The sequence below is a fragment of the Platichthys flesus genome, chromosome 15, assembly GCF_949316205.1.
Source record: "Platichthys flesus chromosome 15, fPlaFle2.1, whole genome shotgun sequence".
Taxonomy (NCBI): Eukaryota; Metazoa; Chordata; class Actinopteri; order Pleuronectiformes; family Pleuronectidae; genus Platichthys; species Platichthys flesus.
Genome location: NC_084959.1, coordinates 21,295,876 through 21,322,542, shown reverse-complemented (window position 1 = coordinate 21,322,542; position 26,667 = coordinate 21,295,876). Strand labels below are relative to the sequence as shown.

The 26,667-nt window shown below is 43.4% G+C and overlaps 1 protein-coding gene across 2 annotated transcripts in view; it reads right to left on the bottom strand.

Annotated features, from left to right (window-relative positions):
* Positions 1 to 1,329: 1,329 nt before the first annotated feature.
* The window catches only part of robo3 (roundabout, axon guidance receptor, homolog 3 (Drosophila)), an 82,056-nt gene continuing 56,718 nt past the window's right edge, over positions 1,330 to 26,667 (bottom strand). The window contains exons 9-27 of one of the 2 annotated variants that reach the window (XM_062406796.1): positions 24,934 to 25,139; positions 17,286 to 17,367; positions 16,177 to 16,345; positions 13,757 to 13,923; positions 13,525 to 13,646; positions 13,166 to 13,382; positions 12,580 to 12,704; positions 11,879 to 12,062; positions 10,709 to 10,957; positions 10,440 to 10,479; positions 10,121 to 10,260; positions 9,617 to 9,898; positions 8,231 to 8,378; positions 7,560 to 7,778; positions 6,891 to 7,090; positions 6,589 to 6,690; positions 5,649 to 5,816; positions 4,750 to 4,892; positions 1,330 to 2,228 (exon numbers count right to left, since the gene is read on the bottom strand). In XM_062406796.1, the coding sequence (XP_062262780.1) occupies positions 2,217 to 2,228; positions 4,750 to 4,892; positions 5,649 to 5,816; positions 6,589 to 6,690; positions 6,891 to 7,090; positions 7,560 to 7,778; positions 8,231 to 8,378; positions 9,617 to 9,898; positions 10,121 to 10,260; positions 10,440 to 10,479; positions 10,709 to 10,957; positions 11,879 to 12,062; positions 12,580 to 12,704; positions 13,166 to 13,382; positions 13,525 to 13,646; positions 13,757 to 13,923; positions 16,177 to 16,345; positions 17,286 to 17,367; positions 24,934 to 25,139 (2,975 nt within the window). In that variant the 3' untranslated portion in view covers positions 1,330 to 2,216. The remainder of the gene's footprint in view (positions 2,229 to 4,749; positions 4,893 to 5,648; positions 5,817 to 6,588; positions 6,691 to 6,890; positions 7,091 to 7,559; positions 7,779 to 8,230; positions 8,379 to 9,616; positions 9,899 to 10,120; positions 10,261 to 10,439; positions 10,480 to 10,708; positions 10,958 to 11,878; positions 12,063 to 12,579; positions 12,705 to 13,165; positions 13,383 to 13,524; positions 13,647 to 13,756; positions 13,924 to 16,176; positions 16,346 to 17,285; positions 17,368 to 24,933; positions 25,140 to 26,667) is intronic. The other variant, XM_062406797.1, reaches the window with a different exon arrangement.

Here is a 26,667-nt window from a genome sequence, read left to right as displayed (position 1 = left end):
CAATCTGTCCCCGTTCCCTGTCTCTGTGGTGGAGAGGAGGCTGTGTGGCTCAGGTCTCTTTGGCAGCGCCTCAACGTAGCTTGACATCTCCCAGATCCATCCTCCTCCTCCATGTGTAGGCTCTATTTACGGCGCAATATTATAATCCTGATTTTCCATATGGTCATTTTGTTGCTTTCTGTACACATTCTTCTTATTAGACAGCCTGTGGCTCCTTACACTTTTTAAATACGTTTTTATTTCAATATCGGTTATAATCTTTATTATAACCCTTCGAGCTGGTGTAGCCGGAAGCCAGGTATTGATTCTGCCCCTCTCTCTCTCTTTGTGTGTGTGTGTGTGTGTAAAAAATAACTGTGTACAGAACTTAGTGGGATTATTACTTGGGATGGTATTGCCTGTTGATTTGCCTTGGAAGCTGATATCTTAAAACATATTTAAGATAATCTGAAGCTTATATTGCTCAGGAAATGATTCTCCATTATAGAATGTCAGATGAAAAGTGACAGAGTGAAAACTCAGGCACTTCCATCTCATGCTGTATCTGACCAAATCACTGTCACAGCGCCAAATATATCTTACTGGAAGAATTGAAAGATAAATCATTCAGACTTAAGTGATCCTGAGTGGAGTGCAGGTGTGAGGGCTCTCTGCATCCTTCATAGACTATAGACCTGTAGCTTATACAGATCAAACAATTTATGATCATATGGTAGGAATGACATCATCATGATGTCACTCTTTAGACAGAAAGTGACGTCATATACTAAAGTAATGCATTACGTTTGATGCCAGTAAGAACAGACTAAATCAAAAACTACATATTTAGATGAACCAGTTATTTGACAGGAAAAGGGATAAATAATCTTCTGATGACAGCATTTTAAAATGGTATAATAAAGATATGCTTCTCATCATTACTATAACACTAGAGGGAATATGCACTACAGTGTAATTTATATATTATTGGCACTATCCTAATTCCAATCACTGCACCTAAGTACCTTAATGCTTCATAAAACATTGGTCTATTCTATTTTTATTTTTCACTATTTGTTAATATTTGCTCTTTTGGCAATTTTCAGTTAATGCTTTGTCCACTTGTATCTATTGTTGTTTGATGTCCTATGCTCCAACCTCACCAAGTCAATTTCCTGTATGTTAAAATATACTTGGCCAAAAAAAGAATTCTGATTCTGATATGACACTTAATAAAAATCCCAGATTAGACTCCAGGTCAGTTTGTTGCTAAAGATAGCCTCATAAAACATGGAGTAAACTGACCATGGTGCACTTCCTGAAAGCTGCTCCACAGAAATGCACAAAGGCTCAGATCAGCAAATGTATTTTATTGTACATTTACAAAACGACAAAAGTACAAAAAAAGTCAGCCCACATACATTGGTTTCGTTTGTTTTGGAGGGAGTATTTGCAAATTTCTTCTCACAGCTGCAGCGAACGTTCCCTTAGTTGAACAAGTTCAGGGAGGGGAGCAGGGAGGAGCGGGAGGGGTTACAATCAAACTTTCATAAAGCCTGTCTGTCTGCTGGCACACCGGAACGGTTTGCTGCTGCTGCTGCTGCAGAGAAACCCAAGGAGACATAGAAAAGTATGACATTCTTAGCGGACTATAGGTGCAGGGATCCCGGCGGGGGAAGCGCTCAGACAGACGCATCCTTCCAGGAGCGAGAACCCGCTCATTTTGGCTTTTCCAGCCGCCCCTCTCGACCAGCCGACACACTTTGTGCTTCATATTTTCTGTTGTTTTGCCATCACAACAAGAGAGTGCAACAGTAGTTAATGCTTTTCCAAAAAAAGGATACATCTTGACAAAAAAAGTTGGCACATTCAAGAAGACATGAGCTTTTTTTCTCTTTTATAATAACAGATTTTTTTTGTTTGTTTTACATTTGTTTGTTTTTTATCCTCATAAATACAATATATACGTCTCTTTCCCTGTATCCCACAAAAGAACAGTACAGACACAGGTATTTACAAATCAACGGAGAAGAAAGAAGTGGTTAGCTTATAAATAATCATGGTAATACCAAACAAACAATATGTCAAGTCTATTGGTCTTTCTTTCACAGCAATGGCATGAGTCTGGTATCCTGACGGCCTAAACGTTTCCTCTACTTCAGCTTATTGGGGCCACAGTGGAAAGATGGCGGATGATGGAGGCATCGATGGTACACTGATAAAACTCATCTGTGTCCTTATCTCATTTCCTGGCAAGAGAAAAAAAAAAATGGCATCATTAAAATAGCAAACAATGACATGTAAATCAAGGCAGAGGTTGTTTCCACATCCCTCTGCTCTGCACAGTGATTGGACAGCTGATTGCCTCGCTCAGTCGCTCATGGACACTGGTTGCTGAAGGACAGGGAGCATTATCGCTTTCTCTTCTTTGACTTTTACAGCCTCCTCTGATCATAAAGCTACTCCTCCAACCGTCAGTCCAACTCATCAGGATTTTGTAGTTGTACTGAGGCAAAATGAAAATGGAGGAGTGGTATCACAATCTGTCCCGTCTCCTAATAATGACAGATATTTTACATTTTTAGACACATTTCCAGAAAGCAGCGGTTCAGAGCTCTTTTTCACATCTTGACACCAGCCTGCCACACCAGGAGAAGCGTCATCAACCTCCCCACTCGCTTGTGGTCTCGTCTGCTGTGTTCACACATCTCCTGGATTATTCTAGATGTCTACGTACGTTACAGTAGGAGGCCAGGCGTAGAAAGTCAGCAGAGACTGCAGAGCGTCTTACTCAGACATTTGCTTTCACACATTGCCCTTCCTCCAGAGAAAAATTCGCAGGAATTGCAGAGATCAGTACACACGTCTGAAAGCAGCTCCACAGTAACATGTTCTCCTGAATCTAAACTGGATGTCTTTATTGAAAATATTGAGAAACCTGAAAATGATGCAATTTGTCGTCAAGCACAAGTTGTTCAGAGATGTGCAAGGTGAGGTCAATAGGACAAGAGTGTCATGCAGCACCTATACAAGTAACTGCATATTCTATGTCCCTTATTAGTACAGATGTGCATTGTGAGCCCATCCTCAGAGAGGGCACAATGCACATCTGTCCACGACTGAGCAGCTGGGTCAAAGGGCAAAGATAACAGGCAGCACAACAGGAAAGGGGGGTGGGGGTAACCTAATCCAGGCTTCCTGTGGAAACACCACCAGCTTTATCACGAAGGAGCTTGTGCTTTCATGTCCTCGACAAGGCGTGAAAAGGCCAGCGAGGGTCATTCGGGGGCAGCGAGGGGGGTGAGGAGTTCCTTACTGCCCCACGGAGGGGGGGGGGGGGGGGGGACCTGAGAGGCACGAAATACAAGGGACCTCTGTGAACGAGGAAGTGAAAAGAGCAGTTGTGGGTCTGTATGTGCCAATTTTACAAGTTGCTCCCGTGTCAGATGTGTGTTGAGGTCGCTGTGGGCTGACCTGTGACAGGGCCGTCCTTTCTCTTTCTCTGGACACAGGCAGCTTTATGACGCCTCAGGTTACAGCGGTTAACTTAACAACTGCAGCGCGAGAACAGAGCGTCCGAGCTGCTGCACGGCTCACGTCTCATAAATCCATGTCTGTGTCGTGTACGCACGCACGCTGACTGACCTTCTACATAGTAATTTCCTCTCAGAGTCAGCTCTGACCCGTACCCGTAACCATCATCACTTCCCTCCTGCGTCACAGGACATTTAGATATAAACCTTCAGAGGATCACTTTGCTAAAAAGGAGTTAAAAACAGTGGTGGAGTGGAACTAAGTACGTTAATTTAAATACGGCACTTTTACTTTATTGTAAAAGTGCAAATACTTTTACTTTACTTGAGTTACTTTTCAAAAACTGAAATTGAAATTGTCATACGTTCCGTGAGTGTGAATTTGTATTGAAGTATATGACAACTCTTGTGAAATACAGGTTGTAAATGCAAATTGGAAAAATTCAAATAAAAAATAAAAAAAGCTTAAATTGGAACATTTAAATCAGGGCTAAGGTCATTTTCCAGTTAAATCATATTTTTTCCTAATTTTCCATTGATCCTTTGCATATTATTTATGGTTAAACTCTGTAATAAACCATTTTGTTAAACAAACATTGACAGCGAGTCAGTGATTCACTTTCCATGACACAGTTTAAAGTTTTAAAGTGGTTACAGTTCTGACTTAAAGCCACTTTCTGTGTTACTAACAGTCTGTACCTGTGGTAAAGTTGTGTGAGATGTCAAATACTGTAAGTGTTGCCTCTCTAGCATGAACAACACAGCTTTCCATTCAGCTGGCACAGCTTGTTCCTCCATAAAAGACTGTGGCTGGTCGCGAGGGAGTCTGCAGGGGGCGCATTTAAAGAAGCGCTCCCACAGTGAAGTGAGGCCTCAGAAGTGCACTCCAGAGAGAGCAGTGGGCGTGCACGCTTAACACTGTTTCTCCCTGGAAAGTCTACCCTGAGTGGATGGTAATGGTAGATCTGTAAGAGAGTATGTTGGTGTGTGTGTGTGGGTAACAAGCTAATGTTTTGCTTTTTTCATGAACCCATTGGTACTGTGTAAGAGGATGTGTGATTTATGGAGCGTAGGTAATGCTATGTGGATAAAAGTAAACCATGGAAATCAAAGACTAGGTTCCCCTGGCTCAAGAATATCAGAGAGCAGCAATTTGTAAAAATCCCTGAAGTGAACAAGAAACACGTTTTCCTGCAGAAAATCACCTAAATAATAAAACCCTTTTGATTTTCCCTACCTCGTTGTGTTTGCGGGCAGAGTTGAGCCCCCGGGAGCCTGTGGAGCCTCTGGACGAGGAGCTTCCTGTGGTCGAGCAGTTACTGGATATTTGACTCCTGGAGAGGTAACAGGCCTTCCCGCCATACGGCATCATCTCGTCATCTGAGGAGGGAAGGATGGAGGACAGGGGATGGGGTTAAAGGAAATGCCTTGAGACTTTTGTCTAACAGGCAGCAAATTGTCTCTTTGGGAAAGGTTAATTATAGAGACGTGTCTGGGGGAGGAATAAACTATAGCTGCTTATCACAAGTACTGAGCTCCGGAGATCCATCGAGCATTCTCAGGAGGGGCTGTGTGTGTGAACGTAAACTGGTAAGCAGTCAGCAGAATGTCCAAAGAGGCCGATGTGACAACACAGCAGGAGATTCTCTGTAGGATTCACCACAAACGAACAGGGGTGTTGATGATGTTTCCAACACGCTACAGACGCAAATATAATCCAAATATCTCAGAATGAAAAAGCTTTGGAAGATGTCCTGTCTCTAATGCTGCACCATCCCTCAGATGAACATTCAGGAGACGTATGTGTTGTTGTGAAAGCGTCTGAGCGTAGAACCTCCTGCTGCAGTGTTCATGTGGGAAAGGAGACCTCCGGAGAAAGACCGGACCCAATTCTTCGGACATCCTCCGGAGCTCATGTCTAAAAACACCTTTTTAAAGGGGCTCAGGGAGTAAATCTTATAGGCCAACACTCTTGTTTTGGCTTAATGCAGCCTGCAGCTTTATAGCTGGTTCCACTACTGGTCACTTGGAAATATTTCAGCAGGACCACCGTCTCTGGCCTAACCTCAAACTGTACACTGGCTCATAAACTGAATTGGGCCTGAAATACAACAGAACTGCAGAACGTTGTCTTACTGTCCGCGTGTCTTTGTGCCGAGCCTTTCCGTTGGTGGCTACCGCTGCTGCATTCACTCCTCTCCAGGGACGACGCCGCGGCATTCCCCACACTGCTGGGCTCCGAGCATCCCTGGAGACCCTTCAACCTGTCCTCCGCTGGGGGTGGCTCCGGAGGGGGGGGCAGGTCTAAACAAACAGAGATGGACGGAAAATTTTACACAAAGAATGTCTGAGTTCAGAATAATATTAATAATATTTTTTTATTGTATAATTGAGGAAATTGAAGAGACTTGTTTGAGTGCGTTTTATGCTTTAACAAAAAAGAACTTGGGTTTCGTGTTCTGGTTGATTGCTCAAATTACAGTTATGAACATGCGGGTCACATTCAGCCACGCACGGTTTAATTTGGTTCAAGGTTGATGCATCAACAAAGCAGTGCGACTTTAGATTATCATCTTATCCACCACGGAGCGGTAGCTATCTGCTAAACATATGGTGTGTGGAGAAAATCAGAGTGTGTAAACTACGATTACAAATCAGATTTATGTCGATAATCAGGGAGATGAGCCACACATCTTTGAAACAGAATCGTAATTATTTGGTCACAGATGGTGTAGCTGTGTGTGTGTGTGTGTGTGTGTGTGTGTGTGTGTTATATTAGTAAACTGCATTTCTCTTCAATCTCTGACAAACAATAAATATTAAAAGGAAAATACTATAGCCAGGATTTTGTCTTTTGCAGTTGTGCTGCATATTCAGCTACTGAGAACATTTGATATACAGCTGTCCTCCAGCAGTGTCACTGTCATGGTCAGGCAAAATAATATCGTAATTAGGGGCTGTTCCCTGTGGGTTTGATAACACACTCTGAATTTGAGAAAATGTCAATACTGAAAAACATGAAGGCCCCCCTGTCCCTGGAGTGAACTTCTTTGAATCCAAACTCAAACCCACTCACCTCCTTGTATGTCTCTTCTGAATGCTGAGCTCTTCGACACCTTTTTTTTCACTCGTGATTTCTGACTGGGAGGAGTGTCTGCTGGGGACGAGCGGCTGTGCACTGTGTGACAAAGAGGGAAAGCATCAGGCAGTGTTTGAACAGACGGCAGTGCTTTGATGTGTTTGATGCATGTGGATTGTTGAAATGACAAACTGAATGCATATGTGTATGTTCATACATGACCTTGCTCGCTGAGTGTGTGTGTTGCGTGGAGGCTTGTGTCTGTGTGTGTGAGGACAAGGCGCCGCAAGTCACTTTACCGGGTGTAGTGGTGCTGCTGGGGTCTTCATTCAGAGCCGGCCCCTGGCTGTGGAGGCAGCGATGGGCAGGACTCTGGCACTGCAGCGTGCCAACCTCTGATGAGCCGTGATGCTGTTGGCCTGAGAGGTTGGGGTTGGACTGGGTGAATGACGGGCTTGGCGCCTGGGGAACTGGCACTGGACCGCAGGGTAACCTTCTGCTATGGGAAATAAGGGCAACGTGTTACTGGAGAGAGCAAATCAGAAGTGAAATCTTTGCTTCAGAGTGAGGTCGATGTTACAGGGGAAAGTGCAGCGTTTATTTGCTGGTGGAAGACTTTTCCTGCCTTCCCCTAAATGAGTTTCAATGCATTCTGCTCCATTCCTATTTAAATGGTTATTTAACATCTAGCCCATCTGGCCCTTGAATATAGTGCATGTGGATCCATGGATATGATTTATGTAAAAAAGACAAAATAAACCAATTGGATGCAATGCTGTGTTTTTCCTCGAGAAATGGTGATGAAAATTTGCAGCTACAGTGTCTGACACTAAACAGTGGCTAATACAACTGAATGGGAACAGCCAACGTTAGTATAATTGCTGAAATTTACAAAAATCGTCATACAATGGATTAATTCGTAAGCACAGCCATTAGGTGCCCATCCACGGCCCTGACCATTTACATACCGTGCCAGCTGCTGGCTCTCAAGTTGGTTGAGGCGGGGGAGGTCATGGGGGGCCCGGGCCTCTTCATGGGGCGACGGGGTGAGAGTGGCGGTCGACTGGTGACTGTAGGAAGTGGCCGGAGAGCAGGCGTTGTTTCTCTGCGGTGGCGAGGGCCCCTCCTCGCAGCCCTCTATCAGGTAGGTCCTCTCAGGGAGGGGGGGACACCACTCCTCGTCCGAGCTACAACCGACAGAGAAGAGGGTTACAGCCTGCTCATGCAATGGCTTCCTCTCCTCATGGGTTCCTAAGAGATACTGCTGAGGGATACCTGTTTTTAATGCTGTTCTTTCAGACTCGACTTGATGCAAGAGGGCCTTGCCGTTGGCAGAACTACAGGATGCTAAACTTGCACTTGGGTGGGATCACTGCTATGAGTGTGCTACTCAGTAATGGTTTTGCCCTGAGGTTGCAGTTAGCGACCGGTAAAGAGGAACACAGCTAAACGTGTTTTAAGAGGCCGAAAAACAGCTAAATCGCTAAAGCAGTTGCCCAAGGTTGAGATAATTTAGTTGTAAAAGCTGGCGGCAGAAAAAACAAAGGAGTACAATGGTCTGATACTTCATGAGCCAGTCAGAAGTGACAGTAAGTCTGAATGATGACTTCCTCATTTATAAAGATTAAGTCTGACTCACCCTAAGTCCATGTCCTCGTGTTCTGGGAGCTGGTCTTCCTGCTCACTCTGTTCCAACTCCTCAACTGGGGGCGGTGGGGGCAATGACTCCATCCAGGTCAGAGATGGGGTTTTGACCGCCTTCCCCATCGCCTTCTGTCTGGGCTTACCTACAACACAGACAGAGAGAGGAACATGATAAACCACTTGAAGATGATAATTTGTCACACAAGCGGATTTATCATGGACTCGACATGATGCGTATCCCATCATGCCTGTGGCTGAAAGATATTAAAATGGCTCTGAGATCAGGCAAACATAATGAGAACATATAAACAGGCTGTTTTCATTTGACCTTTGAATAAACCTCCTTTATCCTCTGTAAAGCACTGATGCTAAGACAATTCAATCAAATTATTTTCATACCTGAACAATCAGTGATTACTTTCTCAGCTAATCGATTCAATATTTTACGGCTCTCCTCCTGAGAGGAAAGAAAAAGAGGGACCATGTAACACCTGTGTTGCACTCCCTCCACTGGCTTCCTGTTCGTCAAAAGATCGATTTTGAAATTTGATTGTTAACTTTTAACTCTCAGAATGGACTGGCACCGCCTTGCCTAGCTGAACTCCTTCATGTTCACACTCCAGCTAGAGAGCTGAGGTCAGCCACCCAGCGGCTCCTGGACTTATAACCAGAGGCGATCAAGCTTTTGCAGTATTGCCCAAAACTTGTGTGAACAGCTTTACACTCCATATTAGACCGGCCTCCTTCCTAGCACACTTCAAATCATCTCTTCTCTTTGGCCGTCTTTTCAAGTTGAGAATGTTTTTATCCCAGCAGATTTGATTTTGTTCTGTTTTGATTTATCGTATTTATTTTTACTATTGTATTTTGATTATTTTATGTATTGTGTGTTATGTTTTTTTGTTGTTGTACCTCTTACTTTGTAAAGCACTTTGATCAACCAAGTTGTTTTAAATGTGCTTTATAAATACTATTGACATTAAAGTTGACATCAAAAGTGTCTGTTAAAGAAATATCCCAATTCACGGTTCATTTGTTTAATCCTATCATCAGTTGAAAACCCTCAAATATTAAGATTCCTCACAATTGAGAAACTGGAACATCTCTACTTTTTACTTATATAATGAGTTGATAATCAAATAGTCGCCTTGTCTATCGATCAACTTATTGACTAATTCCAGCTCAAGTTAAGATAGAAAAAATGATAAAAAATGAATATGAGCAGGAAGTCAAATAAAAGCTGAAGAAGAGAGATGGATTTTTTTTAAAATAATCTTCATAGTCTTGATGCAATGCTGGAAAACGCAAAACTACTGGAATTCACTTAGAAGCTGGTACTGGGGGCAGGGATTGGTCAGTTTAGTTTGCAGTGCCTCCTCACCGTTGCAGCGGTCCGGCTGGGCGTACTGAGCTCCAGAGGTCCCCGGCTGGATTATCCAGTGTCCCTCATCCGGCTGCTCAGGACCAAGGACCGGTGTCTGCGTCTGGGTAGTGAAGGGCATGATGGAGGTGGAGGCGTACGGGGTGGTAGAGGTGTGCTGGGCGTAGGTGAAGTTGTGCAGTTCCTCGTTGGTTGCGTCTATGGTGCTGTAGATGGGACCTTCAGTGGAGCCTCCCATGCTGTACTTCTCTGTCTGATTCAAGTAGTTGGATATTCCAGCTTCTGCACAGAGATGAAAGGTATATTAAACACATTGTTTTCTTGCTTTCTCAGTGTTTCACCTTATTTGGTCACACTGAATAATTCTATTTATCACCAATGCCCGATGATGTTTTAATCTCGTGAGAAAATCTTCCACAGCAGTGATCACATGAGGACAGCAACACGAAAACAGACAATCAGGTACTGTATCTACCAGGCAAGTGTCTCTAAGCAGCATCCTACCATTGTAGTATCTCTCAGCCGTGTCGTGGTTGGTGGTGCAGCAGTTGACGGCCTCTTTACCACTGTGGACAAGGTTGGTGGTCGGCCAAGAGTCTGCCAACCACGGGTAGTTGCCCATGTTGCCTCCCAGCACGCCGGGTCTACAGAGACATTCAGGCATTAATTTAGGAAATGGCAGGAAACAGTGCAACACTAGCGACTATCCAGATGGAAACAGAAGGAGCAGGAAAGGGAAGGCTGCTTGTGGAGACAGCTATCAGGACGCTCAATGAGGATTTTAAATAGGGAAGGATTTAAATGTGAGATATTATTTCATTACCTTCCGTTGAGTCCTGAACCATCTCCATGAGGGAAACCAACTGCAAAGAGAAGAAGAGAGTGATGAAGAGAAGTAAAATCACTCATGCGGTAAAATAAAAATTACAGGCTTTAAAAAAGCATGTAAATATAAAATGCCTTTGGCAGCTGTTTGATTTCCACTTTGGGTCATTCTCATGACTGTGGAAAGTGTGAAATATCACTTCAGACAGCGGACAGCCTCAGGTCAGTGACAACAAATCATTCCACATCATGATCATCCTGTCTGACCTGCTGGTGTGTAGGCGAAGGAGGCGGCGTAGTGGCTCAGCTCCTTCCTCTTCTTGCGCCTGCAGTAGATCCAGACACTGAAGCCCATGAGGATGACCCAGCAGGCTCCGCCAATGCCCGCGATGAACGCCGGCTGCTTGACCACGTCGGTAATCTGCTCTGCCAGACTTACGCTGCTCTCCTCGCCGCTGTCGCTGGTACCACCGCTGCTTCCGCCGCCTGGCATAGAGGGCTGTTCAGCTGGCAGCTCTGGGGGGAAGGAGACAGGAGGAGAGGTGGGGGCAAAACAAGATGAAAAGGAAGAACTGACGGAGAACACAGCAACGCTTTGAGCTCAAGTCCCCACTGTATATAAACAAAAACGATGGACAAATTAAAAGTTTGACCTGAGGAAGGATCTGCTTGAAATCTTGGACCAAAAGGCAATGAGAAACTGGACTAATTACAAGTGACTCTTTCATCACGTCATCTTAAGAAAAGCTCCAGTAGTCAGGAGATCAGTTTAACAAACTAAAACGACTGGTTTGCTAGTAGCCATCCACAATTAGTGTAGAAAATGTGCACAAAAGGAGGAGTAGTGTGAGATATACTCCTCTGCAGTGCAGCATGCATCATTTTCAGTGGAGCAGATGGACATCATGAAAAGGCAAAATGTCAGTACAACACCAAAGCAATCTTTTTGAATTAGTCCTCAGAGTAATGCCACAAAAATGAAGAAATCTGCAGTTTTCATAACTGAAATTGGACTGAAATCTAACCTTCCTGGACCTTTGACATTTCAAAGTTGTGTACCTGTAAAATTTTTATTTGTATTTGATTACATTTGATCTGATATCATTAAGAGTTGCCCTCCAAGAAACAACATTTATATCAAATGTCACAGAAATCCATCCATTAGTTGGCAGCCGAGACATTTTACTCAAAACCTAACATGTTAGCCTCATGGTTGCACAAAAAGGAAAAGTGAGAGGAACACCAAAGCCGATAAGGTTCATCCTCTGGTCACCATGAACATTTGTAAACAATTTTACGTTCATCAATGAAATAGATGATAAGGTGTTTCAGTCTGGACCAAAGTGATGGATCAGCAGGCATCGCATAGAGACACGCTGGTCTCTATTACATCTGCATCTTGATCCACTCTTATTGTCTAATTTATCGTGGACTCACTGATGAGGACAGACACGGGTTGACTGCGAGTGCCGACGCCAGCGCTGGTCACCGCTGCCACCTCCACCTGGTAGAGCACCCCGGGCATCAGGCCGCTCAGCGCCGTGGACAACGTGTGTCCGTCCACCGTCCTGTTGATGGAGTAGCGTGTCAGGTTGACTCCACCGCTGCCCACACACCAAACCTGTTGGAATACACACAGTTGAAGATGCTTCCGGTCTCAGATTGGTTTTTGGAACGCATTATTATATCTATCTATACTCCAAAGCTCAGGGTGTATTTCCCAGTTTCCTTCCCTGATGAAACAGTTTATTATAGACTGCAATAATCTAATCTATTCAAAAGGACATCAAAGCAGAGTGAGATGTTCCCACTGTTAAATATACAATAGTCCTTCAACCTGACCACTAACCAGTGTGACCTGCTCTACGTTTGAAGTTTTAAAAACACTGCACACATTTCTCTTTTCGTTTGACAAGGTTTTATTTGTGAATGTACCACAATTGAACGAAACATTCCAGAGGTTGAATCACGCTATCCACCATCGTCCATAACGCCCTACTTCCTCTATTCTACATCACGTTTTGTGATTTGTAAACATGTAATTCATTTCAATATTTTGCACTTTAAGTACAGTGCATATTCTGCTTGAAATGCAGCGTTTTCATTGTGGGACTAAACCCAGTCGTGATGTTTTTTACCTTGTACTCCTGAATGATGCCGTTCTGCATCTCGCTGGGCGGAGGCTCCCAGGAGACGCTGATGCTGGAGCTGTTGCTTAGCTTCACCGTTGCCACTGTGACAGCTCTGGGCGGGGCACTGGGGACTGTAAGAGATGTCATGTCATCAGAATACTCAGACGTGGTAACAATGACTGCACAAATGATAATACTCCAGACAATAGAAGTGACTACATGTAAAATGCAAGTAAGGAAACATTTATCTGAGCTGTATCAGTGTGGAATAAAGTTTTAGTGACTGTCTTTAAAGGTTGATAACGTTTTTCTTTGGTAGAATAAGCTATTCAGGCAATAAAAAGACATCTGCTCTCTTGTTTTAATCTACATCAACCAATATCAATCCTCTGAGGACCTCAGGCTGGGTCAGGATGGAGATGAGGATAGAAAATTAACCCTATAATCAGATAACATTACTGAGACTTATGCCGTGCCATACAGGCTAATGAGAAGCCATTTTTCAAGGCCCCACAATGTCAAAGAAAACCTGGCCGAGCTTATTAAATAATTTTTTGTCAGACACAGACCCAGATTAGATCAGTTTTCATACCTTCTTCCGTGGTTCGGACCAGTAGCGTTCGGCTGTCCTTGCCCTGAAATTCGTCGAAATAGGGGCGGATCTTTATCTCGTACTCGGTTCCTTTGAGCAGGCTGGAGAGGACAGTGCTGCGCTCGGAGGGGGAGTTGATGTCCTGGAGGAGCCAGGATCCACCGCTGGGTCTGTAGAAGAGACGGTAGCCCTGGACGTACTGAGACTGACGGTCCACCTTGATGGATAGAGTGTGGCAGCCGCCGGGGGGAAATGACAAAGACAGAATGAGATGCATGGTTCATTTATCCTTTACCTAACGCTAACTTTGCCCTCTTATGCCCCATCTCCATGTACAACAGAGGTTTTGAATAACTCACGGTCCAGGACACTCTGATGGAGGCAGTTGTTAGCGTGACAGGCTCTTGAAGCTGAACAGCCACCTCTCCCAGCTCCCTCTGCACCTGCCTGTGGTCCACTCCCTGACCTGTAGGACTCACATCTGAGTGGAAACACACACATATTCACTCTGCTGCTGAGCAGGTGGGCACACACTGTGGAGATCTTCACAGTTGTGTTGTTTTGTTTGCTGTGGGAGGTTCGCAGACTGACCTTGTGTTCTGACGGGCTCAGAGATGGGGCTCGGATCGCTGAGGCCGTAAGCGTTGACGGCTCGGACAATGAACAGGTAGATGGTGTTTGGGAGAAGACCGGTGATTGTGTGCGTTTCCATCTTGACCATGTCGGCTACGGTCTGCCACGTGCTGCCTGCTGATTGGCTGTGAAAGGGTAGAAAGAAAGAAAAAACTCAGTTCAGTTTTCTAAATACGACACAGGTACTTGTGTCACCTCTATGTCTTGGCTTGGTCGACACACCATGTACAGTACAGCATAAAGAAAATGTACCTTTGAGTATTCCTTAAAGTTCTAATTGTGTTTACTGTTGGGGAGTTTCTTGGATAGTCTAAACACAGCATCACATTTTAGAAGCTCCTCATATGTTTTACAGCAACCGATAGCTGCATGGGACAAATCATTGTTAAATGGCTCCCTTGGAAATGCTGTGTAGTTTAAAGAGCCAGGAAGAAAAGGAAAATACTCAAGTGAAGTACCTCATTCTGTGTTCTCAGTTAAAACTGAGAGAATGGAAATGCATCCCTGCAGCTTGTTGCACAACTCTGATTGGAGACTGGACACATATGCAGTTCTTTCACAACTCATTTTAACAACTACAACGCAATTGTGTGTTCAGTGTCTGAGCTGACTTTTCCTTTGCTGTTTTCATCTGCGTTCATGTATTACTTGTCTTGTATTGTGGTTTAATCAAACTAATTTATATATACATACATATTCTGAGAAATAGGCTCTTGGTTAAGTCACACAGTATTGCAGCACTGCTTATTAAAGTGCACTGTTGAGTACTTGGTAAGGCTGTGTGTGGCTCTGCACCACTTTCATACTGCATTAAGGAGTTGCTTTGCGCTGCTCATTTGATGTGCAGCTACACAATTATAAACCAGTGCATGGGGAGATCTCAAGGCGATGGCAGCATCTATTTTTGGCTTCCTCTAATATTTGTAATCTGGTAAACAATAGCAGATGTGAGCAAAGCTGCGCGGCCCACAGAAGTTTTTGCTTGCTGGAAGATTTCCTTCAAATGATACAAGATGCTGCCCTGATGAATAACACTGTGAGGCTATGAGGGCTCTTGGCTTTGTGGCACTTCCCCTGACGCACTGTCCCACCAGCCCTCAAACCCCCTTTTTCATCCCGTCTCCCCTTTTCTCTCCGAATTTATTGTCACCACGAAACAGAGCAGCAGTGACAAAACCCTCCCCAACCATTTGTTCAATACTTTAGATTTAACCCAAGGGTACTGAGGGGGATTGTGGTGCACCAGGTTCAGCACTGAACTGCACAATTAGGCCGAAGATGGGAACGACTCATGAATATTCATTGTGCATGTGTGTCTGTGTGTGTGTGTGTGTACTTGTACCGATATATTTGTGAGAACTCCCTTTCTGTTCCACTTTTAATGGGCTGTTCAGGGTTAAGACTTGGTTCAAGGGTTAGAATTGGGTTCAGGTTAGGGTAAGGGATTAAATTGTGGTTAGGGTAAGGGGGCTAGGGAAAGCATTATGCCAATGAATGTCCTCACTGAGATAGATGTACAACCGTGTGTGTGTTCAGTCTGCCCTGCACCAGCACTGCTGTCAAGGTAACTTTGAGGGAGGAGATGCTGAGAGGGAGTTCACACATCCCCTCACAAGGCTGTGGCCCCCAAAAGAGAGAAAGTGAAGGCTGTCTTTGTATGTTAAATATACTAATATACACGCTGCTTTTGCACACACAAACACACACGCACGAACGCAAATGCACACACGCACGTCGCACGCCAACCCTCTCTCTTCCTTGTTTTCCCACAAACAAACCCTAACACCTCAGGCAAGGAAATGTTATTGCAAACATCCCAGTGGTCCCCTCCAGCTGCTTTATAAAGAATCCGTGTGCGTTACTTGGAAACGCTCAGCTGCAGCCACGGGCCACAGTGTGCGTCTGGATCTGATTAGGCTGCGCCGGTGTTCCCCTCTTTATCAAATTGGAAGGACCCATTTCAGCATAATGCTGCCTATCTTCATCTGGAGGCCCACTCCCACCCATACAGCCAACTATCCCGCTCTGCTAAATCTGCCTGCCCCCCCCGTTCCAAGGTGAACTTCCTCTCAACTGATAGCACATGAAGGTTTCCGCTGAGGTGAATTAAGGTTCATGAGTGTCTAGAACGGCCATAGAGGACAGAAAAGACAGAGCAGTTCCACATGTCTATCACTGGGAGCGCTTTTCATTATCCTGGACTTTCTATGCTTTTTCTCTCCTGACAAAGCATAGCAGTTGAGTAAAATTTCAAGTTTGGACTGAATGTAAGAATACTGAAGGGCCCCTAACTTCAAAGTCTCATTTGTCCTTGACAACCAGTAACATGTACAGAAATATCAACTGCTTTTGATGTAGCTCAGATCTGCTAAACTCACCTGAAGGCCTCTATGATGTAGGAGGTGACAGCAGCTCCTCCCTCGTGGGCGTTGGGCTGCCAGGTCAGGGAGACGCTGTTCTTGGACACGTCGGTGACGATGGGTTTGTGTGGAGGACCCGGCAGCTGGAAGGGCTCTGTGGTCTGAACCGTTGACGAATCAGCGCTCTCTGGGTGGTGGTGGGGAGGACGACAGAGGAGGAGGAGGGGGCCAATTTGATTACACTGCGACATTCGCCTTTAGCAGAAACGCTTCATAATGTACTCTCTCTAATCCCACTAATGTTGACTGAACATTTGCATCACCCTCGCCGCAGGCTGAGCTCCTCACTGCAGCCTTCACAATTTTGCTTTTCACAACAACTATTAGATCTTAACAAACCATTACGTAGCTAATAGTCAAATAACAAACTTAGGTGTCAGAGAGCAGCTTGTTAAGTCATAACTCCTTCATTTAAAGCCACTAATGATATCTCTTCAAATATGTTATGTGCTAATGGCTGATGTGGAGGGTTTAAAAAGGGCAAAGCCTCACAGTGCGCTGTCAGTAGATTGAGGGTGTGCTTGAAGCCACATTAGTATGTCTTCATAGCTACATAGCACATTTTGACCTTTATTACCTGGAGGAAAGTGTTTGCTCTTTTTCTTTCAACAACATCGTGCTTCACACTCAACCACCCGACAGACTCTGGTATTTACAGTCGGCCCGGTAACGGCCTCGGCACTAGCAGGAGTTTAAGTGCTTTCATTAGACTTTCCTATACTTGGCCATCAATTAAACAGTCACAAAAAGCATTATCTCCTCAGTCTGACATTTTCTGAGTAAAAATTACACATTAAGGAATCTTCTTATCTGCAGTCACATTTTAATGTGTCAATGATAAGTTCCCTGCAGCTACTTAAAACAGTAAAATTGTCACACAGTGGCTTTACCCAAATTAATTACAGAGGAGAAATAGACAGGTGATAATAATCATTACAGCTTTTATACACTCCTTCTTTACAGCCTGAATTTGTTGGTATTATATTCTACATCTCCATGTTGTTATGCATTTCCAGCCCATAGAGCTTTCATTTGCATGTAATGAAAATCAAACAGAGACCATTTACCTTTGACTGTGAGCACTCCACTCCAACTTGTCTCTCCACTGGAGCTGGAAGCCAGGCAGGTGTAAACCCCAGAGTCCGTTTCCTGGCAACAGAGAAATGCGAATCATTAGTTTAGTGCGTGTGTGTGTGTTTGTGTGTGTGCATGTGTGTGATACTATGTTAATGCATCCATTACCAGTGACTGAGACTAAATGTCATATCTCTGAAAGCAGAATGTTTGTACTCAGAATACTGAGCAGAGGAAAGTAGCGGTGGATGGAAAGCTGGCAGAACAAAGCTGCACATTACACCAAACAGATCGGTTTTCACATCAAATGAGATTTGGCTTTTTAGTATCAGTTTATACCAGGCTGGGGGCTCCCAATGGGGCCAATATGTTCAAAAATGCATCCAAAATGCTTTCAAGAGTCACAATCTTTTATCTTTCTGTCTTCTAAGAGCAGGGCGGGCAACATCTGGCCTCTAGACCACAAGACTCTGAAATACAAAAAAGCAAATCTTTAGTAACTAACTAGTTTTCATCAACGCTGCACAAGATTCCTTCAGACTCTCCTGACTCGTCTCTCTACGTCTCTTTTGCTCGCTCATGCCAACACACATTGTGACATCAGACACATCTGTAAACACAAATGTCTCAAAACAACATTGTTTGGTCTTAACTAACACAAATGATGTACGTGTTAATTTGCATGTTGAGCAGGGAATTGAGATGCCCTCACAAGTGGCCACAGGAGACACATTCCGGACCCCTTTTAAAAGATGTGAACACTTAATGCTGGCCTCTTGTGATGGGATCTCTCAGGACGGATGTTAATGCCAGGTGTGAACGGGACCTTTGGAGACTGTTTAGATAAAAAAGAAGTGACTGTGGAATGCTGTGCTTTCCAAGAGAACTGGACAAAAATCTAGAAAGATGATCCCAGTGATGACGAAGTTAAATCTCATCATCATTGCAGCTGGAGAAATGCAGTGGATACGTTACAAGGACAAATGTTCTTGGATTAAGTTAAAACTCTTTTCAGTGCAGTTTGATGTCCATCAAGCAGCTCTCGCATGACAGATTCTGACACAGACGATATTATGCAGAGAAGCTTTACGATAAGTGAGCTAACAGCTAAGAAGCTGAAACCTCAAAAAGAAGTAGAATTAGTGATGGAGCCTTGTTGCTCCTGTGAAGCTGCTAAACCAGACAAAGTCAAATTTTTCCAAACTGTCACTTTGTCTTGAAGCACCACTGCATAGAAGATTACTGCTATAGTGTGAAATATATAAGAAACACTGAAGGACACATCACTTCATTCCCAGTTTTGATGCCATTTAAAACCAGAACACCGGCCACTCTATTTGGTTTTAGTGTGATAGAACAAAAGAATTACTGACCTTGCCTGTGCATGACTCTAGAGAATGTGTTAAGAAAAAGGATTCGCACCCCCACCTTAGAGCGTCACAGTGGGTTCATGGGAAAAACCTCCGGTCAGTGAGCAGGAGACATATATACCTCCTCATATAAGTATGATTCTAAGATGAAACCTAGGAACGTATTGTGTACATATTATGGACAGATATAATAACATAAAGATGACATTTGTTAGTCCTTGGACAGGTGCAGTAAAGGGATGTGGGGCCACGTGCCAATACAGATGGAATTGCATTTGCACGGTTCGGATGTGAAGTCATGCATTTTAATTATTTTAATAAATCTCCCTCTTCAGTAACTTGGAAATAATTTTTAATTCCGTATCAGTTTCATGCACAATTGTTAAATAAATTGCAACATTCAGCCAAAACAATGGGTGTATTCAACTAAATCTGTTTGCAATTATTCTTCCATAATAATATTAAAAACTGCCTCATTTAGGAATCATTTGCCTTTTAATTTCATATCAATAACTGCATTCTCACTGCGTGAGCCTCGACGTAGCATCTGATTTAATTAACCGCTCTTACTCTGGACGTTTTGTCAACTGCAGTCAGCTCACTTTTTTCATAAATGATAAATTCTCAGTGGACTTATTTGAAGTCAAAGCTGAAGTCAAGCTGGTGGCTTTTACACCGCTCGTCTGATTCCTACAGAAGAGAGGAGGAGAGTTAAAGGGAGGATCAAAGGACTGAATATTAATGACCAGCTAGAGGTCTAGAAATGTCTGAGGCACCAGTCTTTATACTCAACAGCTACTTAGCATTCTGGACAGGCTATGAGCAGATGTAATTAAGAGGTGTGTGATAAATGGGCCTGTGCATGTGTGTGTGTGTGTGTGTGTGTGTGTGTGTGTGTGTGTGTGTGTACATGTGAATGCTGGCAATTACATTTTTGGGGAGACAAGCCAAAAGTTAGACGGCTGTGAAATTGCTTACAACAGAAGGAGATGCTGGGGGTCTCTACACTGGGGGAATCTTTCAATGTGAAAACGAGAAAGTCACATCTCGCAGCGCATGCTTCATCGCTCCTCTTTTTAATTTTATATTCAATTTTAACTGATTGATTAATCCTCAATTTTAGGTGCAGAATCAGAACACCTCTTTCTGGAACTACAACCCTTTTCAGACCTGCCATTCGCATGAGTCTTGTGTGGACCCAGCTCTGGGCCACAGTGTTTCAGCAGTTGATACACAAATGTGCTCTGGGCCACACTGAAGAACCTGCACTAACTCATACAAACCTTTACTTTATATATATTTTTTCTTCTTTTCATTTCAGGCTTATTAGGAGCGAGTGCATCGCTGCCTTCCGCCAGTTAAAAACAACACTGCACTTGGGAAACAGAAATGACGTTTGTATTTGCATTTAGAGCATGGAAGGGAGATAAGATCATCTGGAGACAAACATGGAGACAGAGGTGAACTGATGAACTTGTGGTCACATCACCTGAGGCACGTGTTAAGCAGGGCCTATTAATGGACATTGTTCAGTGATTGGCAGTGTGTGCAACTAAAGGAAGCCTGTTGAAAACATGGTGTAACCAGGGAGGTCTTTTCCACTTTTGTGTTTATTTGACTTTTGTGTTTATTTGACACTATGAAACAATGTTTTAATAAGCAGGTAACCGTTTTGTTGGAGTTAGTCCAACATATTACATATATGTGGGTAACATGATACACAAAAACACTGGTGACTCCAGGAGCCAGATGTGTGACAATGTATTTGCAACCAACAAAGGGCAAAAAAGAAAACAAACACTCGATGTGATCGGTTTATGAAACAACCACCAACCTATAAATGCCCATGTTTATTAGATAATAAGAGACTCTGCAGGGTCGTCCTAAAAGCCTTTGGATTTACAGATCTATCAGCTGAACTGGACTTTCTGGATCATATTTTATTATCTCACTGTTGGTAGGAACGGCTGGGGGCTGTGTTTGGTCTGATAAACTTAGTAATATACCAGCAAAATATCAACATATCCCTAAAGCATGTAAATGTTTTTTGAAGTGGGGCTCCACAGGGTACCTTTAACCGTATTCAGGGTTTACTTGAAAGCCTTAAATGTAGCATAATGAAATTCAGACCACCAGTGGAGTTGTAGACTCTACAATTGCAGAGCAATGTTTAAATAGATGGGTTCCTTATTATTCAGTTCAGTTATTCAACAAACACAACATTAAAGGACGCAAGCACTCATACTCTAACATTTCAGCCGAGTTTATAAGTCATATAATTGATGGCCTCAATGCACCAGGAGAAATGTCAGTGACGTAATAATAAAAATACAAATTATTTTAATTATATTATAGTTTATATTATAAACAAAGTTTTTGTGTTTATAATATAAACTAAACATCAAAGGTTTAGAAGTAGATACATTATAACGGGAGTCACTCACTTATACAAACACTAACTGATTAAATTCTGATGATAACTGCACCTGCTCGCTCTGTAAATATAGTTCTGTTGTATTATGTGCATGAGGTTGTACAAGTGTGTGTGTGTGTGCGTTTGTGTGTGTGTGTGTTTGTGTTTGTGTGTGTGGGTTGGTGTTTTTGGGGAGTTTTAATTAGTTTTTATGTTTCCAAGCGAGATGTTTCAGTCTGCTGTAGTTCATCAATTTACATGCAGAACCAGTTCGCCACAAACACAATCAGCCTCCTCTTATTCACTTATTCTGCGAGCACAACCCATATTACTCCCATTGAAAACCTTATACATTATGCAGAGGATATGCACGGCAGAGCCTATCATGACTAATGCCTCGCCGAGCGCGGTTGACGCACTCGGCCATTCTGCTCGCCTGCATCTGTGGGCCGGCTCATCAGTAACACTGACAGAGGAATTACTCAAGCCTAAGTGGCTTGTCAGAGTGTCCTGCAGGACTCGGGACAGGTGACTCTCCAGCCTATACAACGCCCTGCGCGGCTCCTCCTCTCTCTCTATAGGCCCTGACCTTGAGTTGACCTGTGGGCCGGCTGATGATGCGTCTGTCTGAGGGGTCCCCAGATGGTGCGGTTTGATCGGCGCATGGGGAATCGGCGCGGAGGGCGGGTGGGGTAAACAGCCGGGACACCTGACTATTAATCAAGGCCAGCAGCTCTGGGCGCTGTGCGAAACAGATTGCTGAAAAATGAATGAGGCGAATGGAGAAGAGGAGGAGAGGCGGGAGAGAGGAGCTCCAAATCTAAAGAGGGAATGTGTGAATATTTATTTTTGTATCATAGCTTGATTAAATCTTTGACATTTGGGATATGTCTGCACTGCACTTCCCAGAAATCTTCTGCCAATCAAGCCGTGTGATGTGAACTTTGTTTTTTTTGCTTGCCTCTGTCTACCAACTTTCTGCACAGTGGCACAGAATGGTGATAATGATGTCAGATGCTTTTTGGGGTGTGTGCAGGAGGCTGAATGTGATTACCCACCATAGCACGTGTACACTGGGATTTAAAGTCAACACATAAACTCGATTTCCTGCCTTAAACTGATTAGTCCAGTAATCTGTTTTCTTTTGTGTGCACAAAGTCTTTCTCACCCTCCTCAGGCTTTGCTTGGGTTCCTCTTGTGTTTTTTTTTTTATACCTTGCCATTACCACACAAAGCCCCTGCCTACAACACCCACATCGCCGTTTAGCAGAATGGCAACCAATTCTCTCTTTAACCCTCCCACCAACACCACACACACACACACTTCCCGTCTGTCCAGGACGTCTTGGCATCAGTGAGGGACAGCGGTACTGTGTGTCTGGCAGAGATCCCAGGGTAATGGCATCTCCTCCTTGCCAGGGTATGAGGAACAAACCGACCATCTGTCTCCCTCCGGGGGCCCAGACGCGATTGACTTATTTATACTGATTATTTCGGGGTTAAATGTGATTTATGAACGCTGATTTCATTTTTTCCCCTGTCATGCCAAAGGACAATTGATTGAATTTGTTTCACGCTTTCTTCCGATTTTAATTTAGGAGTTGATTCATAGAATATTAAGAAATGTTTAGACCCTTATTAATCTATCCTGTGTGTCACTGACTATTTTGGGTTATCGGTAAGAAAGTAAGCAACGTGTTGATTTGTTGAAGACTGACTGATAATAAAACCAGTATTATTTGATAAAGGAGGTAATATTACAGCATGTTGTCCACCTGTAACTGGTTATGATGATGTGGCTGATCGACGCATATCAAGTGTCGTATTTTAAAGAAGTCTGCGTAAAATGTATACGTTTGTAGACACACATTCACTTAGACTGTAGTCTCCTGATACACGATTGGTCAATTGGTCGGCTAATAGGCTCTCGTCAAACTGAATTCTCATTGCTGATAGGTTCAGAAATGTCTGTTCTGGTCAAAACCAGCTTAGACGTCTAGAAAAGTGAAGTGAGCTGACTTCTGTGGCCCCTCCTCAGCTGTTACATCAAGACTCAGAGTTGAGGTTCATGGACCTGCACTTTCAAGGCCAGCCACCGCCACTGGACAGAGTCAACGGTTATCTTTAAGCTAATTATCATCAGGGGGTCATGCGATGAAAGTGCCCTGTGAGTCACTGCTGTCCTCACTAAAAGTGGATGATGACATAGTGGTGGTCAAAGTATCAATCTTGCAGCATTTCATGCCCTCACCCTCATCTAAGCTTTGTAGCTTTGCCCCCTAATTAATTGATAGATGATTTTACATTCTGTTGCTTAATCAGTAAAAAGATTGGACAGAAATCAAGTGAAGTTTTAAACAAGCCAAAAGTAACATTGGATTATTTTAACTACTTTATCTAAAGACGCTGTAAAAACTAAATTCAACCAACATTACAGTGTGTTCAGATCCTGTGTGATCGTCTGAGAGCTCCTGTTTTCATCCTGTTCCGGATTCCTCTCAACCGTGTTTTCCTGAATTCACTTATTATCTCTTCCAAACCTAAGAAATTAAGCCACTTTTCTCTAGAGTCATTACAACTCATGGACATGAACAGAGAGAAATGCTCTGCCTGAAATGAAATGCAATATATCCCAGTATCTCAATGTAATTGGGAGCCCTGATACTAGCTTTTTGACTGACTGATACCAAAACTACTGGTGCCTCATTTGTGACATCACTGACACGACATGTTCAGAACATATCAAATAAAAGAATCAATTTCGACAAGTGCTTTTGTGATCTGAGCTGTAAAAGCCAGAGCAATAAACATTCTGTATTTTGCTCTTTGCTGTAAAACACAGAATTTGAACACACAACCATCAGAAGGGTGTGTCAGTTCCCTGAATGGAATCCACTCACACTGAACCAAAGTCTACAGAGAACTTCCAACATGGTGTTTGACAGCTTCAAATGGGTTCCAAAGCATGAGCACTTCCAAGTTGGTGCTTTCAGCTGTCAACTCATTCCCTTTTTATTCCCACATGACATGAATGCAGCATAAAATGTACTTTAGGCTTCTGACAGCCAACGGTTTCAGCTTCTATCCTCCCCACTCACTCACCGTCTGCTCCTCCACCTCCCTCTCTCTCTCTCTCTCTCTCTCTGTGTGTCTCTCATTCAACCAGTCCCCACTGATGTATTGAGGATTTAATTAACAGTCTCAGCGATCGTTAATCATTGAGAACCCACGATCAGTTAATGTGTGAGCCACCTCGAGCCTCTCTGAGGCTGCGGTGACCTCAGGTGCTGCTTCGTACCCAGCAGGGAATTGTGGGCAGAGTGGATTTCATTAGCATCGAGCAAGACTGTGCTAACGACTGCTAATGGCCTTGCATGCTCATTATGATGGGCATCACGTCTCACCAATGCCATTTTGCTACATTCCCCACCTCTCCTCTTCTCATAAAAACTCATTATTTGAGTCAACCATAAAACTGTCCTCTGTTTAAGTGCCTCGTCCTCATCAGTTCGTTAAAACAGCGCTGCTTCATCATGAGGAATATGTTTATCTTGTGTGAAGTGCGTAACGTTTGATGTGCAAATAGTGACACATGCATATCGTGGATACATTTTAATGAGTTCGCTGGGAGGAGCGGTGTGGAGTGATGGAATGAAAAGTAGGAATTAATATGCGCTAAATTAAACTATGCTGAAGGTCATTGCAAAGAAGATCTGAATTTAAAAGGCAAAGTAGCCCAGCTGTGAGGAAGTTTTGCATTTCCTGTTCCATATTCGTTGATGAAAAATCATCAACGAATAAACAGCTTTGTCCTCGGCGACTAGTTTCCGTTAATTTAACCATCTTTCTTTCAAATACCTGGAGGTTGGTGATTTGGAAGGTGCCATTTTCCATCAAGCTGATCCGACCGTCGTTTCCCAGGATCCTCTGGCCGTCTTTCTCCCACTGGATGCTGGGGATTGGGTTGCCCATGATGTGACAGTGTAACTGAGCGGTGGATCCTGGGGCTAAAGTGTGATTGGCTGGTCCCTGACGAATGATGGGGGGCACGCGGTCCGAAGGAGCTGTAAGAAGAACAAAGTCAGGTCACACTCGGCTTTTGAGATAAAATTCATTAAGCCACTCTGCTAATTTTTTTTAACAAAGAACTTACGATTCTTACATTCTGATTAAATTCTGTGTGTAAAGCTTCTCTAAAGGAGGAAAATCTAAAGCACAAAGTGGTATCAGATTACCTATAGGTGGAAATGACTTGTGCTAAAGCAAGTAGCATGTATTTTGGAAAAACCCCACTAAAAAACAAAATAGCTACAAATATCTTCAACAACAGCTCTGTCGATGAAATCCTTTCAGCGCCTTATTCGTTATGGTTTTGTTGGAAACTATAAGGCTGTTCGGATACTGAAGCTTACACAAAATCCACAACATCCTGTCCAGTAGTTTGAAATCGTATTATCCATCACAACAACAAAACGCTGCAGGGCTTAAAACAGCTCGCAACACACTTCAGAAATCGGACCATTTATCCAAACAACAAAGGACGAGTGGAAAATGTTACATCTCATTCTGGCTTTAATCCATTACATGTTGCATCGGCACCATTGTCCTGGAGGGCAGACGTAACAGGGAGAGAGACCCCACTGTAAGCAGCCGTTTGGTCTTTGTGTTACAAATCTACATGTTTGCCTGTGAATCCCCAGCATGTCCTGCCAAGTAAAATGTCACCAGTAGAGAACATCCTTTCCCAGAGGCCCTCAGGTCGACGCCTCTCGGCTCCTGCCCCAGTTCAACATGCAAATTGATGACATAGATTTTTCTCAGACAGCAATATGTTGATGCGGTTACCTGCTGTCAGCAATAGGCACTTGGCAGGATGTTTGGTCCTGATTAATACGGTGTGTATTTTTTATTACACTTGAAAAATGTCTTTTCCACAAATAACTATGAATAATGTGCTATGTAGTCCTGGAAAACTAATTGTTAATCTCAACCTTCAGGCACTTGTGATCTGGGTTCTTCACTCTACACCATATGTAAGGAATCTGTTCAGTTATACATCAACTCTGCAGCAAATCAAGAGTCTCCAATCATGAAGAACTTTCTTCAGAGACAAGAAGAACAAGTAGTCAGAGTGCTAATCAACATCATGAATTAAGTGTAGGATCACATGAAGACCCAGAGCTGTTTTAAAGACGGGGTTTAAATACTGACTGGAACCAGAAAGGCACTTAACAGTCCCCTTATGAAACCACATTTAAATTCGCTAGATCCAGATTCGTATTTGGAGCTTCACCAAATTGCACACACTCAAATATATCAGTTTTAATCAAGATCCACAAATTAGTCTCAGAGAGGTCAGGGGAAATTTGCTAAACGCAATGTTAAAAAATGTGAGGGGGAAAAATCATGGTTCCTTCCAAACCCACACTGCCTCCTTCAATCAAGTTTTGTGGCAATCCATCCAATAGTTTTTGTGTAATGCTGCTAACAGATAAACAAGCAAACAAAGATGAAAACATCTCCTCTTTTGTGGAGCTAATTAGTTTCCTTGTGTTTACTTCACGACGCGTGAGAAAAATAAAATTCTATTAC